At 43.2% G+C, this 15316-nt stretch overlaps 1 protein-coding gene across 1 annotated transcript; it reads right to left on the bottom strand.

The window, feature by feature from the left end:
• Positions 1-254: 254 nt before the first annotated feature.
• On the bottom strand, positions 255-4935 carry LOC101856221 (UDP-glucuronosyltransferase 1-6). Its single transcript, XM_005110220.3, has 3 exons — positions 4718-4935; positions 2682-3455; positions 255-1003 (listed from the first exon to the last, which is right to left on the bottom strand). Exons 1-3 carry the CDS (start codon positions 4933-4935, stop codon positions 625-627), a joined length of 1371 nt encoding a protein of 456 aa, XP_005110277.2. The 3' UTR covers positions 255-624.
• Positions 4936-15316: the final 10381 nt, after the last annotated feature.

The following is a 15316-nucleotide window of genomic DNA, read 5'->3' as shown; positions in this document are numbered from 1 at the left end:
ACACACACACACACACACACACACAAACACACACACACACATACACACACACATTTACATAATCTGGGCTGATCCTAGAACTACATAAAAAGAAGTAAGTCTTATTTGATCTTTAGCAAAAAGAAATTCGTTGACATGGAAACAGTCATTCAAGTGTTCCGAAAGAGTATGACCGATAAAGAGAAACACGAGTTTAAAAAATGGAAGAAAGCAAAAAGAAGTTTTATATATAACAGAAAGACTTCGAAACGACATCGAAATGATATGGTTTAATTTCGATTTGGATGGCTGTTGAAGAAGACAAAGGTAAGAAATCGTTTTGTCCTTGCGCCAATCAACCCCGAGACAGCTGCCATTCTCACATGATTTACAATCTTGAAATTTGACAGGCATAGTATCTATGTATTTACTGCAGTGCCATTTGTTCAGCTTCCTTCTTTTATCCGTCCGTCGGAAGAGGGTCTGGTCTGGCAAAAAAATAAAGTCTCTCAATTTCACTATGAAAAATAAAAAAATGACCGATCTGTGTCTTTGTAGGGCACAAAAAATCCACATAAAATCGACACAAAAACCCCAAACAAAATCAAATCCAACGCTTCGGTTTCCTTGTTTCCTGTACTGCAGTCATTCTAGTTTTGGGTTTTCCCGATTCCCTGTCAGTCGTCGCACTAGAACCTGGAGGCAACAATATAGGAACCAGCCACAAAATGAAATAAAAAATACAGCGCTCAAAATCAAAACTCCCAAAACATCCAGATCGTAAAACTGATAGCCTGGCATGTCCTGCCCTGCATAGCGCATGTGACTGCCGCCATATTTGATCACATGATCCAACCAGAAAGCTGCCCGTTCCACGGGAAGTCCGTAAATGTCTTTGAAAATTTGGGACGCCCTCTGGATGTTTTTGGAGTAGGTTGCGTTGTCCAACAGTTCGTTGATTAGCGCAAGTAGATCGTCTTCCGAGATGGTTTTGACATCAGCTGTCAAGCCAAAGCCTCTGTACCTTGGAATGCAGAAAGAGAAGTAACAAGAGAAAAGACATGATCAGGAAAGTGTTGCCTCTAAGAAGAATGCTTTTTTGCTGCTGTTGTTGTTCTGATATTGTTGTTGTTGTTACTGTTGTTGTTACTGTTGTTGTTGTTGCTCTTGTTGTTGTTGTTGTTGTTGTTGTTGTTGTTGTTGTTGCTGTTGCTGCTGTTGTTGTAGTTGTTGTTAGTGTTATTATTATTGTTGGTGTTGTTGTTGCTGTTGTGTGTGTGTTTGTGTGATAGCCTATTCGTTCGAAATGTTTGGAGCCCCGAAGAGCGTGCTCTTCGCCAGGGCCACTGCCTCTCTTGGGTAGCGGGTGAGGCAGTCCAACCTCCATGGATCCTCCCCAAAGAGATGCCACCGCCGGACCTCCGTGGCGGGGCATCTCTGCAGCCAGTGCTCCAAATCTTGGGGCTCCTCGCTGCACAATGGACAGATTAGGTCTATTCTATTTTTGTAGGCCTGCAGCCCAGAGTAGTGACCGATACTGTGTTGTTGTTGTTGTTGTTGTTTTTGTAGTTGTTTCCATTATTGATGTTGTTGTTGTTGTTGCTGCTGTTTTGTTGTCTATGTTTAAGTCTAACACCTTATTGTATACAGCGTAGTTCATTTAGAAGAATGCAATCTGGTCCACAGTTGTATTTCAGTAAGTCTTAAGAAATATTCCAGAGAGGCTGAGAAGTATAATCATATTCAGATCTCAGTTAAATTTGAACTTCAAATTTCAACGCGAAAGATCAAGATCGCAACCTATTTACACAGCATCTGCAATTGTATATCAGTAAATGTGTATGTGTGTATCTTAATGTGTTTCTGGGAATTGTGTTTGTTTATATGTAAGCGTTTGGTTTTTTTGTTTAATGTAGGCGTTTTTATCCCCCCCCCCAAATCGACACAATTTAGATAATTTAGGAGTAAGGCTTCCCACCCTGCGTGTCAGGGCCAACTAGGGCTGAGAGGGATATATCCCAGCAGAAAGACTGAGGTAATAATAATAATAATAATAATAACAATAATAACAATAATAATAATAATAATAATAATAATAATAATAATAATAATAATAATAATAATAATAATAATAACAGATATCATGTGTATAGCGCAATCTTTACTATTACCCCTGCAGACCTGAGAAAATTCTGAAGCAAACTCAACCTCCTGGGAAGCATACAGTGCAAGCTTCCATTAGTGGACGCTAAAACACTAACATGTTGACAAAATCTTTCTCTGTCTTTTGCTGGGTACCCATTCCCACCTGGGTGAAGTGAGGAAAATTCGTGTAAAGTGCCTTTCCCAGGGACACAGCGTCGGGACCACGGCTCGAACCCCCGAACCCACAACCTCACGATTACGAGTCCTGTAGCCTAACCACTAGGCCACGGACGCCACTTGATAAAAATTCGCTCCACTCGGGAATCGAACTCGGGTCTTCTGTGTGCGAAATGCCTGACCCCTACACCACAGTGGCCTGTGTTCCCTGGAAAGGAAGGTAGTTAGTTTGGTACTATGAGTATGTAATCATCATATAGGATAAGTGTAAGAGGGTAAGTCGTTTAAAGTACTATCACATGTTTGTGTGGAAGGTCTATTTCTACTTTTATATAATTTCGTAACAGAAGTCAAAACATTTTACATGTGTATTTACAGACCTGGCTCTCTCGGCATTGTAAGGTTGGTCGGTAAACAGAGGCAGACACAGCATGGGGACGGCGTGATACAGTGACTCATATTGGCCGTTCTTCCCGCAATGGCTCACAAACACTTTGACCTTGGCGTGACCCAGCAAGTCGTTCTGAGGGATCCACAATGACGTCATCACTTGTTGGGGATCAGCAGACGTCACGTTTACTCTCCACACAATCTTGAGTTTGAGACGTAAGAAAGCGTTCATCATCTTGGTAGAAATTTCCTCTGGGATATTTAGGACATAACTGCCAAAGGACACCACAACTATGTCTTGGTCTGAGGACTCAACGAAAGATTTATACGGCTCTTTGAGTTCTTTGGCCTTACAAATAGCCGTTCCTCCTAAACGAATCACGTTAGGCAATGTGGGCTGAGGGTAGTCCAGGATATGATCCTGCTCCACCAGGGTCACTTCCGCTTTCAGCTCCAGTTCGTGAATGTCCAGATAAGGCATTTCCGGTGCGTATCTAGCAACGGCGTCTTTGTGATGGAAGTTGTACAAGAAACGAGAAGGTATCGAGAGAAGATAGCTGATCAACCGCTGAGGAAACGTCATTCGATCTGTGAAGGTGGAGACCGGTACAGGATAGGCAGCCGCGCTGATAGGGAGGCGGGCGAGAGATGGAGTGAATGCTGATCCGGCGTAGGCAAACGATGTGTTCAGTCTGTAGGCTAGAACAGCCAGCATGCGCATAAACGGAACATTGTCTATGATGATGAGATCTGCTTTGAGATTCCTGTGAGGAACAGAACAATCGAGACTTATCATTTATAAAATGTGTCTAAAAAGGACTATTTGCTAATTTTGTATTTAATGCTACCGTTATTCTTGTCATTCTTCTTTCTAGTACTTTTTTGCTGCTACTGTTCTAGCAGTAATTGTTGTTGTTGTTGTTGTTGTTGTTGTTGTTGCTGTTGTTGTTGTTATTATGGTTCCTGTAGTTATTATAGTTATTGATATTTGCGTTTGTAACTGTTTTCTACCTCATTTTTTGCTTGACTCGTTATAGATAGATATGTGAATTCCACAAACACATTTTTTTTTAGGGGGGGGAGGGGGGCGGGAGGATGGGGGGCATAGACTAAAGCCTCCAAAATACAGATATCTGTTAATTACGAGAGGATAATTATTTTCATAATGTGTCTTTGGGATGTGTTGTAGGTAGTTAGACATAGGGGAAAAGTGAAGGAGAAAGAGGGGGTTACTTATATTGAAGGGAACTGCAGCAGTATAAAATCTTTATCGGGACTTTCAGGAAAGTAAGTTTGCCCTCTTTCCTTCTTGAGGAAATATGAGAATCCAGACCTTTTATTTCAAGGCATTGTAAATGGCGCATGCATCTTGATTGTACATTGTTTTAAAATGTATTTTGTGTATATTTGTTTGCTCATAATTAACTGGCATACATTTATTTTTCGCTTGTGCAACCGCTCTGATCAGATGCTCAATTGTTTCTATCTGCAACGAGCGATAGTGAGCATTCACTTAGGTACGTGTATTCTGATGGCCAGGAATACATAGCCATGGAGAAGAGGGAGGGATTTAAGTTCAAGTGTAAACACATTTGCATAATTTGGTGGATAACTTTTGTTCGATAAAAATAAAATACTGAAGCTAATGGTGGCCGTAGTGGTTTAGGAGAAGGGAGAGAAGGAGGAAGACAAGGAGGAAGACGATGAGGAGGAAGACGAGTAGGAAATGGAAGCTAATTATGCTGGTTGTTGGAAATTGCAGATTAGATGGAAAAAGAGGAGGAGAAGGAGGCGGAGGAAAAGGAGAAAGGAGAAGAAACAGAGGAAGAGAAATTGTTATGGAAAAGGAAAAGAAAAAGAAGAACCCCCCCCGACCCCCCAAAACAAAACAACAACAACCAAAAACAAACAAACAAACAAACAAACGAACAGAACAATCACACACAAAAAAACCCCCAAAAAAATAAACTACGACCAAAAAAACCCAAACATAACAACTTCTGAACCCTGCACACTCCTAGCCCACCTGGCGTCCTCTAACAGTTGATCATTCTCCAACATGGACTCAGTAAAGTTGAGAAAGTCTCGTATCATCGCTCTCAGATCCTGCGTCTGGCCCTCCCAATAACCGTTCCGCAGTGGCCCCATGATGACCTCCTCAGCGTCCCAGCCACTGGAGTAGGGCACGATCTCAACAGCCTGGGTGTCGAACATGTGACTCCTGGTCAGCAAGAAGTCCGGCATTGTCAGCCATACCTGATTCAAAACAAAAAGAAGTTGTATTCTTTACCTTTTTCCTTTTCTTTTGTCCTATTTTTCAACGGCAATAGAGAGAAAGGATGTCATCCTTACGACAGAGATATAATGGCGCATTTGAGATAGATAGATAGATAGATAGATAGATAGATAGATAGATAGATAGATAGATAGATAAATAGATAGATAGATAGATAGATAGATAAAGCCCCGGAAATTCTCCTGAAACTCCTCGACATGCACGAGAGGACCGCTCACCCAGCCACCGCCCCTACGACAGTGCCCATGGCCACGGGGGTCAAAGCGGAGAAGGTGAAGCGCCCAGTCGTCTCTGCATCTGGGACGAGCGAAGAGTGGACATATTTTGCTCAGCGTTGGTCAGAATATAAGCAAGCCACACGACTCACTGGTGGGGACGTCGTCTTCCAACTCCTTGAGTGGTGCGATGAGGCCCTCCGCAAGGACCTAACCAGGAGTTTCAAAAACCTCACATCATATGACGAGGCCACTTTCCTTGGCCACATAAAATCGGTGGCCGTCCGTCAAGAAAATGTCATGGTGGCTAGACTACAACTCCAACAAATGCGACAGGACAGAGATGAACCCGCAAGAACTTTTTCTGCACGACTCAATAGCCAAGCGAGTGTGTGTCAGTACAACATCTCGTGCGAGTGTGGAGCCCAGCCGTCGTACAGTGATCAGATGGTCAGGGACACCCTCATCATTGGTCTTGCAGATGATGATATCCGCCTCGACGTTCTTTGCCAGGCCAACCAAGAGATGTCCCTCGATGAGACCATCCGCTTTATTGAGGCCAAAGAAAGCGGAAAACGTTCCGCCGGACGAATAAACCCTAACTATACGCGTGCCTGTGGCAATTGATGCAGCATGCAGTACATACAGGCAGATGGAGAGAAGACGACTTCAGGGGCGACCTCCAGATAGAAGATCAAGTAATCAAACACAGCCATGCGGCCACTGCGGCAAGGCAGGACATGGCAGTGGGATGCAACAACGTATGAATCATTGCCCTGCCTTTAATCACACCTGTACTAACTGCAACCTCCAACACCACTTCGAAAGTGTATGCCGTAAACCCAGGCAGAGGCCTCATACCAGTCAAAACAACTCTGCTACTGCAGTGTTTGGGAGCCTTTGCCATACTGAAACTGATAATGAACAATTGGTCGGCACTGTAACACTAGACCACCTTGTTTTCGATTCCCTGAGTGACATGTGGGAATAACGCGCATATGCACCCCAACCGACCATCAATGTGGAGATTCAGGCCCTTCCATCAGACGCCAAAGCTTTAGGAATTGAACCCACTCTGTGTAACTCTACTAGAACCACCACTGTACTGGCAGTAGCAGACACAGGTTGCCAGTCATGCCTTGCTGGTACTTCCTTCCTGAGTCAACTAGATTTGAACACATCCCAGCTCCTCCCTACCTCAATGAAAATGAAGGACGCAAACCAGAATGCAATTAGAATCGAGGGTGCTCTAATCCTACGCACCACTGGCCCGACACAATCTATTCAGCCGAAAACAACACGCCATATTGTATACTTTTAACATTCGACTGACAAATTTTTCTTATCCATGGAGGCCAGTAGAACCATAGGCATTATACTCCATACATTCCTTTCCATTGAACCAGCCATGACAGATTCATCTGCGCTACACAGCGACGCTGACAATGGCCTTGATGAAGACGGCTGTAACTGTTCTCCTCGTCAAACCCCACACAGTCTCCCCACTTCCCTCCCCTTTCCAGCCACCGAGGAAAACAGAGGAAAACTAGAGCAATGGCTGTTAGACTACTACAGAAGTAGCACATTCAACATATGTGAGCACCAAAAGCTGCCCATGATGTCAGGCCCCCCTATGAGACTCATCATTGAGGACAATGCCACACCTGTAGCACACCACACACCTATCCCTGTACCTGTCCACTGGCAAGAACAGGTGAAAGCTGGCCTTGATCAGGATGTTCAGCTCGGCGTTATTGAACCAGTTCCAATCGGAACGCAGTTTCCTGGTGTCACCGGATGGTCGTAGGTGCCAAGAAATCTGTCAAACCTCGACGGACCGTGGACTTTCAAGCCTTGAATCGCCATGCTACGAGAGAAACACACCATACCCAGTCTCTGTTTCATCAAGCCCGCACGGTCCCCGCAAATACTCGAAAGACCATATTTGATGCCTGGAATGGTTACCACAGCATTGCACTGGACCCCAGAGACAAACACCTGACAACGTTCATCACACCTTGGGGTCGGTATAGGTATTGTGTCTGCCCTCAGGGATAAATAGCTTCCGGTGACGCCTACACCAGACGTTTTGATGAAATCGTTAGCGACATTGACAACAAAACAAAAGTCATTGATGACACAACTATAAGGTCTCCGTCCATCCAGGAAAGCTTTTTCCAGGGGGCAAAAGTGGTTGGACACATGTGGCTGCAATGGTATTATCCTCAATCAATCAAAATTCGCATTTGCAAAAGACACTGTCAACTTCTCATGCTTTGAAATCTCCCCCACAGCTGTCCGTCCATGCCCACAGGTTCTTGAGGCGATCAAGGGGTTCCCCAAGCCTCGCAACATCACTGACGTTAGAAGCTGGTTTGGTTTGGTAAACCAAGTAGCCTATGCTTTTGCCTCAGTGGACAGAATGCAACCCTTTCGCAACCTCTTAAAACCAAACACACCCTTCAAATGGAATGGATATATGGACAACCTCTTTGAAGAAACCAAGGCCATCACACTTCAGGACATACAAAGAGGGGTAGAAATATTTGACAAAAGAAGACCAGCATGCCTCGCAACGGATTTCAGCAAGGACGGTATCGGCTTCTGGCTTCTCCAAAAGCACTGCAAATGCACCTGGAGGAAGCCATTCTGCTGCCGCTTAGGCTGGACAGTCACACTCGGCTGAATCAAGATATGCCCCCATTGAAGGAGAAGCACTGGCCGTAGTGGATGCCCTAGAAAAAAACTCGTCGACCACAAACCCCTACTTAAAGTGTTCGGTGACAGAAGCTTAGAAGCCACCCCAACCCACGAATGAGGAATCTGAAAGAGAAAACATTAAAATACAGATTCAATATTGCCCACATTCCAGGAATCCGGCATGTCTCTCTGTAGATGCGATCTCACGACACCCAGTTGGACCTGCTACTCACCTTACCCTATCTGACGATGCAACCCCAGTCTCTATTGACAACCCCAACCTTCTGACCATGCCTCATAACTTCCTTATGCCTATCAGAGCACAACCAGATATCCCTACGCTGTGTTCTAGTGAAGAAGACTCTCCATGAGGGATCAGTTCTATCACCTGGAATGATATCCGTGTGGCCGCCAACAGTGACAACTCGGTGGTCAAACTCATTGATTTGATTGAAAATGGATTTCCCGAGGCAAAGGACGACCTGGCAACTGAACTTAAACAATATTACCAATACAGAGACAAACTAACCAGCTTTGATGGCGTGGTTCTATACAGTGACCGCATAATAATACCTCCCAACCTGCGCAACAACGTTCTCCTAGCGCTCCACTCCGCCCATCAAGGTATCTCCCAGATGTGCTCTCGGGCCGATGCCTCATTCTTCTGGCCGGGTATGACCTCGTCAATCAGTGAAATGCGTATGCGTTGCTCTCCCTGCAACTGTATAGCCCCGTCACAACCAAGCGCTCCACCCACCCCACCTATACAACCGCAATACCCTTTTCAGTGCATATGTGCTGACTTCTTCCACTATGCCAGACACAGCTACTTGGTGATCGTGGACAGGTACAGGAACTGGCCCATCGTGGAAAGGGCATATGGTGGATCGAAAGGCCTCATATCCAGCCTCAGGCGCACATTCACGACATTCGGTATCAGCGATGAACTCTCATCTGATGGTGGCCCAGAGTTTCTGTCTACAGCCACATCAACATTCTTACGTAACTGGGGAGTTCACCGCCGCCTTTCATCCGTCGCATTTCCCCACAGCAACAGCAGGACTGAGATAGGCGTGAAAACCATAAAAAGGATGATTATGGATAACACCGGTCGCGATGGCTGCCTCGATACTTACTCGTTTCAACGTGCCATTCTTCAGTATCACAACACACCTGACAAAGACACACGGTTGTCCCCTGCAATATGCATCTTTGGGCGACCGATCCGTGATTTCATACCAATCCATCCCGGGAAGTACTTGCCCCACAAGACATGGCAAGAAACCTTATCCAACAGAGAAGAGGCTCTCAGGAAACGCCATATGCGAATTGCAGAAAGACTGTCGGCTCACACCAGTGTTTTACCCCCTCTAGCGGTCGGAGACTGTGTTCGTATACAAAACCAAACTGGGCCCACCCAACCAAGTGGGACAAAACCGGACTCGTCATCGAAGTTCGTCAATTTGACCAGTACGTGGTAAGAGTAGACGGATCAGGCAGAGTAACATTGCGCAACAGGAAATTCCTGCGTCGATACGTACCAGTGATTCCCAGATCCCCATTGGCCACATTACCCTCACCTAAAGTCATGGGGACAAAGAACATACCCACATGCCCGGAACAGCCTAGACCTCCACCTGATGATAGTTCCCAACCGCCGGATGACACCCCCACTGACAGTCCAGTAGGTGACACAGAGCCCATTGACATACCGAAGACACCAACCGTAGAAGCAGCGAACAGATCTCCACCCATGAAGACAACCTGTATGCCTCGTGCTTTGAGAGCTCTAGTCCTACAACAAGCCCGGACTGAAAGAGAGTCCACTACCAGACAAACGTTTGAGAGACAAATAACTTTGACACTCTGTTTTATTAGAGCAAATTTTGTCACTATTGACAGTGATTCCTCATGCTACGCTTTAGTTTAGAGGGCTTAATTTATTCACTCTTTTTACTATTTGCTAAAGTTTGCAGTCTAACTGGGAGCCTTCCCTTTACACAATCCTCTTAGTCCTCAGCCTTTTTGTGTGTAACATGTAACACATATACCCTCCAAAGGTTTGGGGGGGGGGGCGTAGAGAATATTTTGTTGATTTATGTTGTATGTATGTTCGTCCTTTCTGTCTTTCTGTCTGTCTGTCTATCTGTCTGTCCGTCTGTCTATCTATATTTTCTGCTTTTTTCTTGGTCTTTCCTTCTCTACTGCTTGATCTCTCCTTCTCTGTCTCTGTCTCTGTCTCTGTCTCTGTCTCTCTCTGTCTCTCTCTCTCTCTCTGTCTCTCTTTCTCTGTGTCTCTCTGTGTCTCTCTGTGTCTCTCTCTCTCTCTCTCTCTCTCTCTCTCTGTCTCTCTCGGCAGACAAACGACCTTTCTGTGGAGACAGGTATTGTCTTGGCGACGAACATTATCAAGAAATATTGTCTACAAACCTGATGGCCTTTGTCCACAAGTGCTTTGCCAATGTTGCAATGATATCTGGTATGACTGGTCAGTGGAAGTGGTATGACCAATATTCGCTCGCTGACCGTCATCTTCAGTCCTGGAGTGAGCATCAAAGCAAACCACAGCACAAGAGAAGGCATACTGAATGTGTGGTCAACAGTAGCAATTTTTAAACTGTTTTGACGGTTCACGGCATGAATGATAACATGGTTGAGCTACCAAAGCACGCCATCTTCCTGGAAATAGAGATCGAACCATGGAAATATAAAACATCGTGTTAAAGTTATTTTCATTGATGGTACACATCAAGCTGTTGTAGATTTAGTTGGTATCATTATGGACTACGAGCGAATGTTCTGGTTCGAATCCCAAATTGGGTGTTTTTGAACTCAAGTCATTTCGTGGAACATTCGCGGGTTTCGACCAATTTGGCTCGGTCCTATCGGAGACAGATGTTAAATTAGGAGGTCTTGCCTCTTAGATAATCGAGTAGTGTTGATGGGGGCGTTAAAACCCTACACTTACTTGCTAAGCTGTAAAAACAGGTTTATTAGGGTCCGTAAATGTTTGGATACCCTATATTGTAACATACGTTAGCAATTTAGTTTTCTTACCAGTATACCAGGCTCTACAGTAAAGCGTGTTAAAGTCTCTGAGCGTCAGTGGTTGACGGCTGCTCTGGTGTGATTTGTTCCTTCTTTCTTATCAAGTATGTACATGTATTAATATCTTTTCTATCGCTACTCCTTTTCTTTGCGTGTTACTCTCTATCGACACCTCTGATCTTCAGCACTTTTTATATGATATATTCGAGTTAAAAATACCGTAGAACTCTGAGTAAATTAAAACTAAAAGTCTTTAAGCAGCTTTTAGAGCCCTCCTGTTAAATTATGATAATAGCATTTTGTAGTGCAAATTGCCACTCAACCGCAAACTCTGTGCGCTTCACAATCTATTACCGCAATTAAAAGGACTGGACGAGATTTAAATGAGTCAGCTGTAACATCTCACAACTTGGTGATGCTTCTTGAGTTTTAATAGTCTTGAACGTGTCCAGAATTAAATGAACATAATATTGTAATATGTTCTAGATCTTGGGGCCAGGACATTATGCAAATGCCCTCTCACCCAGTTCTAGGTTTCATTAACGGTAACAGAAATTTCTTTTTCAAACTGATGACTTTAAAATTCAACTTGAAATGTATAGTTTCAACGGATTTTATTCTAATAAAATGGTGCACGCATTATCATGCAAGTATTTGTGTCATAGAGTAATCAACGTGTACATTATTCTTTTCCCAGCAGGAAGCCAGTGCGATGTTCGTAAAATACATGTAGCAGTCTCGCTTTCTTTTCTGAACATCTAAACTCGCAGCATTGTTTGGTACACTTTGCTGTCTTGTCACTTTCTCTAGATGGTTGTAATAATCAAGTCTTGATAAAAACTAAGCTACTTACTACTACTAATAAGCAGTGCATACGTCCCTATTGTTGATTAGATGGTGAATTCTACGGGATTTTGTTATCTCTAAACATATGCACAAACATACTCACACACACACACTCACACACACACACTCACACACACACACACACACACACACTCGCACACACACACGGAGGAACACACATTATATATATATATATATATATATATATATATATATCTCTCTATATCTATATCTATTTTTATCTACAGCGAGGGAGAGAGAGAGAGAGAGAGAGAGAGAGAGAGAGAGAGAGAGAGAGAGAGAGAGAGAGAGAGAGAGAGAGAGAGAGAGAGAGAGAGAGAGAGAGAGAGAAAGAGAGAGAGGGGGGGAGAGAAAGAAGCAGCGGGATGAAGGAGAGATAAAAAGAGAAAAAAGAGAGAGTTGGGGTGGGGTAGGGTAGGATGGGTTAGAGTCCATTTATAGTACGACAATGATGAGCAATTTTATACGTACAGCTCTCTTTCCCAGTTTTGAAAGCTGCAGAATCAGCCAGTTCTGTTAATTTAATTGTTCAAAGCCGTACCCTTGCAGGAATACAGACACACTTCAACAACAACACTGCCCTCTTTTTTTAGACAAAAAGAATTATTTTCACCACTGTTCAAATACATTGAAAACATTAGCAAGCACATCTAGATAAAGCTTGTTATCACTCCAGGAAGAACAATGAAATCCGGGAAAAGAATTCCTGCACACTACACTGCTGGTCTAAACGTCATGGGGAGTGAGATAACTTTAGTTATTGGGTAATTATATCCAAGGTTCTTAATGCCGAGTAAAAATCACAAAAATAGACCGACTAGACGCGTCTTTTAAATGGAACAGTGATAAAATCAACGATGTCCCTATTTAAAGTGGACATAACAGGAAACCTCTGAAAAGTGGGCCTAAGTAAAATCTGGTACTAATAGTTCAAAATGTGGGCCTACGTTCCCTAGGTGGCCGAGACCTTCTCCTACTTTAAAGGACACAAGAACCATTGGATCCCCAGTGAAGAACCGTCCTCTTTGTCCGTGACATTTCTGTCGAGTCAAGTGATACTCAGAATAGAACAAACCGCTGTGTCTGTGTAGCGGCCAGGCGTTTCCCTGTCGCACGCAAGAGACCCAAGTTCGATTCTCGAGTGGAGAGAAATGCCCCTGCAGCCACTCAAAATGAAATGTGAAAACATCGAGCAAGTGTCAGACTATAAGTATTTGGGTGTTACAATAGACAACAAACTCAACTGGCGTGTCCACACTTCTCTCCTGCATAAAAAAGTGAACAAAAGACTATTTTTTCTAAGAAAGCTAAAGTATTTTAAAGTTGATTAAACATTGATGTCCATGTTCTACCATTCAACCATAGAAAGCATGATCAATTTTTGTATAACAGCATGGGCTGGGAACACAAGACAACAAGATAAAGAAAAATTAAGTCGACTAATACGGAAAGAATGTAAAATTTCAACATCTTCATTCCCCTACTTGGATGAATTGTACATAACAGCTTGCACTCCATCTTTTTAGACAACAAACATCCCTTGTTCCCTCAAATAAAAACATCAGTCAGAAGTAAAAGACCCATGCTTCTGATCTGTAACAAAGAAAGATACAGAAGGTCATTTTTACCACCATCTATCAAAATGCTTCCATCTTAACCATCTTGTTTAGTGTACTTACGACCTTAGAGCATGCATCAAAATAACATTGAGTGTGTATCTAGCTTACGATTATTATTGTTTATATTGCTGCTCATTTATATTATGCATGTGATTGTAAGCCTACTTGTGTATGCATGTGTGTGCACGTGTGTACGTGTGTGTGTGTGTGTGTGTGTGTGTGTGTGTGTGTGTGTGTGTGTGTGTGTGTGTGTGTGTGTGTGTGTGTGTGTGTGTGTGTGTGTGTGTGTGTGTGTACTCGAGGTGGAACACCAAACCAATGTGCCAGGATCTGGACAATAAAGATGCATCTTATCTTATTTTATCTTATCTTATCTTTTATCGAGTATCTCGGTATTTCTGTTAGGATGTTGTATCCATCTCAATCCAGGTTGGCCCTGACAGGCAGGGCTGGATGCCCACCTTCTGAACTATTCAAATTGTATCTATAGAGGCGCAAAACCCCCCCACCTACATTAAAAAATAACAAAGCAGAATAGACTAAACCGAGTTGTGCTGTTTAATGTTTGCACCAGAGACTCCGTGAGGCACGATGCCGTGGAATCAGGCGCTTGTCAACTTTTGGAGATATAAGCTTAAAGCCTGGTCATTTGCTTCGCTTTAATTTAATTTTTAAAAATAAATGTAAAACTATTTAAAAAATCCGAATCGAGACGGTTACGTTTGAAGGGGATAGACGTTGCCTTCTGTCAGAAGTACACTTTGCAAGAAAATGTCCACCAAAATTTGGTGACTTCCAGAGCTTGAGTGTACTTAGAAACTTCAAATTTGCATATATTTGTGCCTTTGATGAACTTTTAAAAACAAAATCTACACAGAAATGCGTTTTAAATGGACTTAGAAAGTGCTGAACAATAAAAAAGACAACAAAAACCAAACAACAAACCCCCCGTAAAAAAAGAAAAAAAAAAGAAAGAAAGAAGAAAAAAAGAAATTCGATAAAATTTGCCCAACGAGCCGAAAACAAAAATTAATATCTATTTTTTCGAGTTCAGATTTGTTTTTACGAGTGTCTGATTTCACCACTATGGTATACGGATTAGAAGGTTTGTTTTTTTACCATGCCATTTCAATAGGAGAGATCGGGAGGCCAAACTACGTAGTTAAAACGAACAAACGCTATGTATGGTTGTAACAATAATTATTGTGTGGTTTGGGGATCATCAGCTTATCTTTGTTGTCATCTGGAAAGAAGAGGAGCGGCTGACTGATGATTAAGACAAACTGAACGGTGAACTAAGACTTCTGCTGTAAAGACAGGTTTTTTTGGGGGGAGGGGGGGGGGCAAAGCATGCACGCAAGTCAAAGAATCAGGCCGATAGAACAGGCAAACATTGCAGCACGCAGAACATTATCGCCCTTTTATGTCAGTAACATGAACAAATATCCGTGTCCTCGGTTCTTGCTATTTAACTTGCTTTTTTAACCGAGCATTTGGTTCGCTGAGGTATGCATCTGTAGTATGATACGGTGGTCTAGTGGTAGCTGTCGGGTTCGTAACCAAAAAGTCACTGGATCGAACCCCATAAGGGGTCTGGCTTTGAGCTGCTGCTCTTGGAAACGGTGTTATCACGAATTTTCCTCATTCACCCTGGTGGAAATGGATAAGGGGTAAAAAAAAAAACAACCTTGATCTTGTCAGTTTGTTGCTGTCTTAGAAATCGACTGCTTGCCATGTATACTTCACTGAAAGGCTAGAATGTGTCTGAGTGTTCTAGGGTCTGCTGGGTCTACGTTATGCTGCTCTACAGCGCATAAAAGTAACTTTTTCTTCTTCTTCTTCTTCTTCTTCTTCTTCTTCTTCTTCTTCTTCTTCTTCTT

Source organism: Aplysia californica, unplaced genomic scaffold, assembly GCF_000002075.1.
Source record: "Aplysia californica isolate F4 #8 unplaced genomic scaffold, AplCal3.0 scaffold00866, whole genome shotgun sequence".
Taxonomy (NCBI): Eukaryota; Metazoa; Mollusca; class Gastropoda; order Aplysiida; family Aplysiidae; genus Aplysia; species Aplysia californica.
Note: the sequence above shows the minus strand (reverse complement) of the source record. Positions and strands in the feature narration are given on the sequence as shown.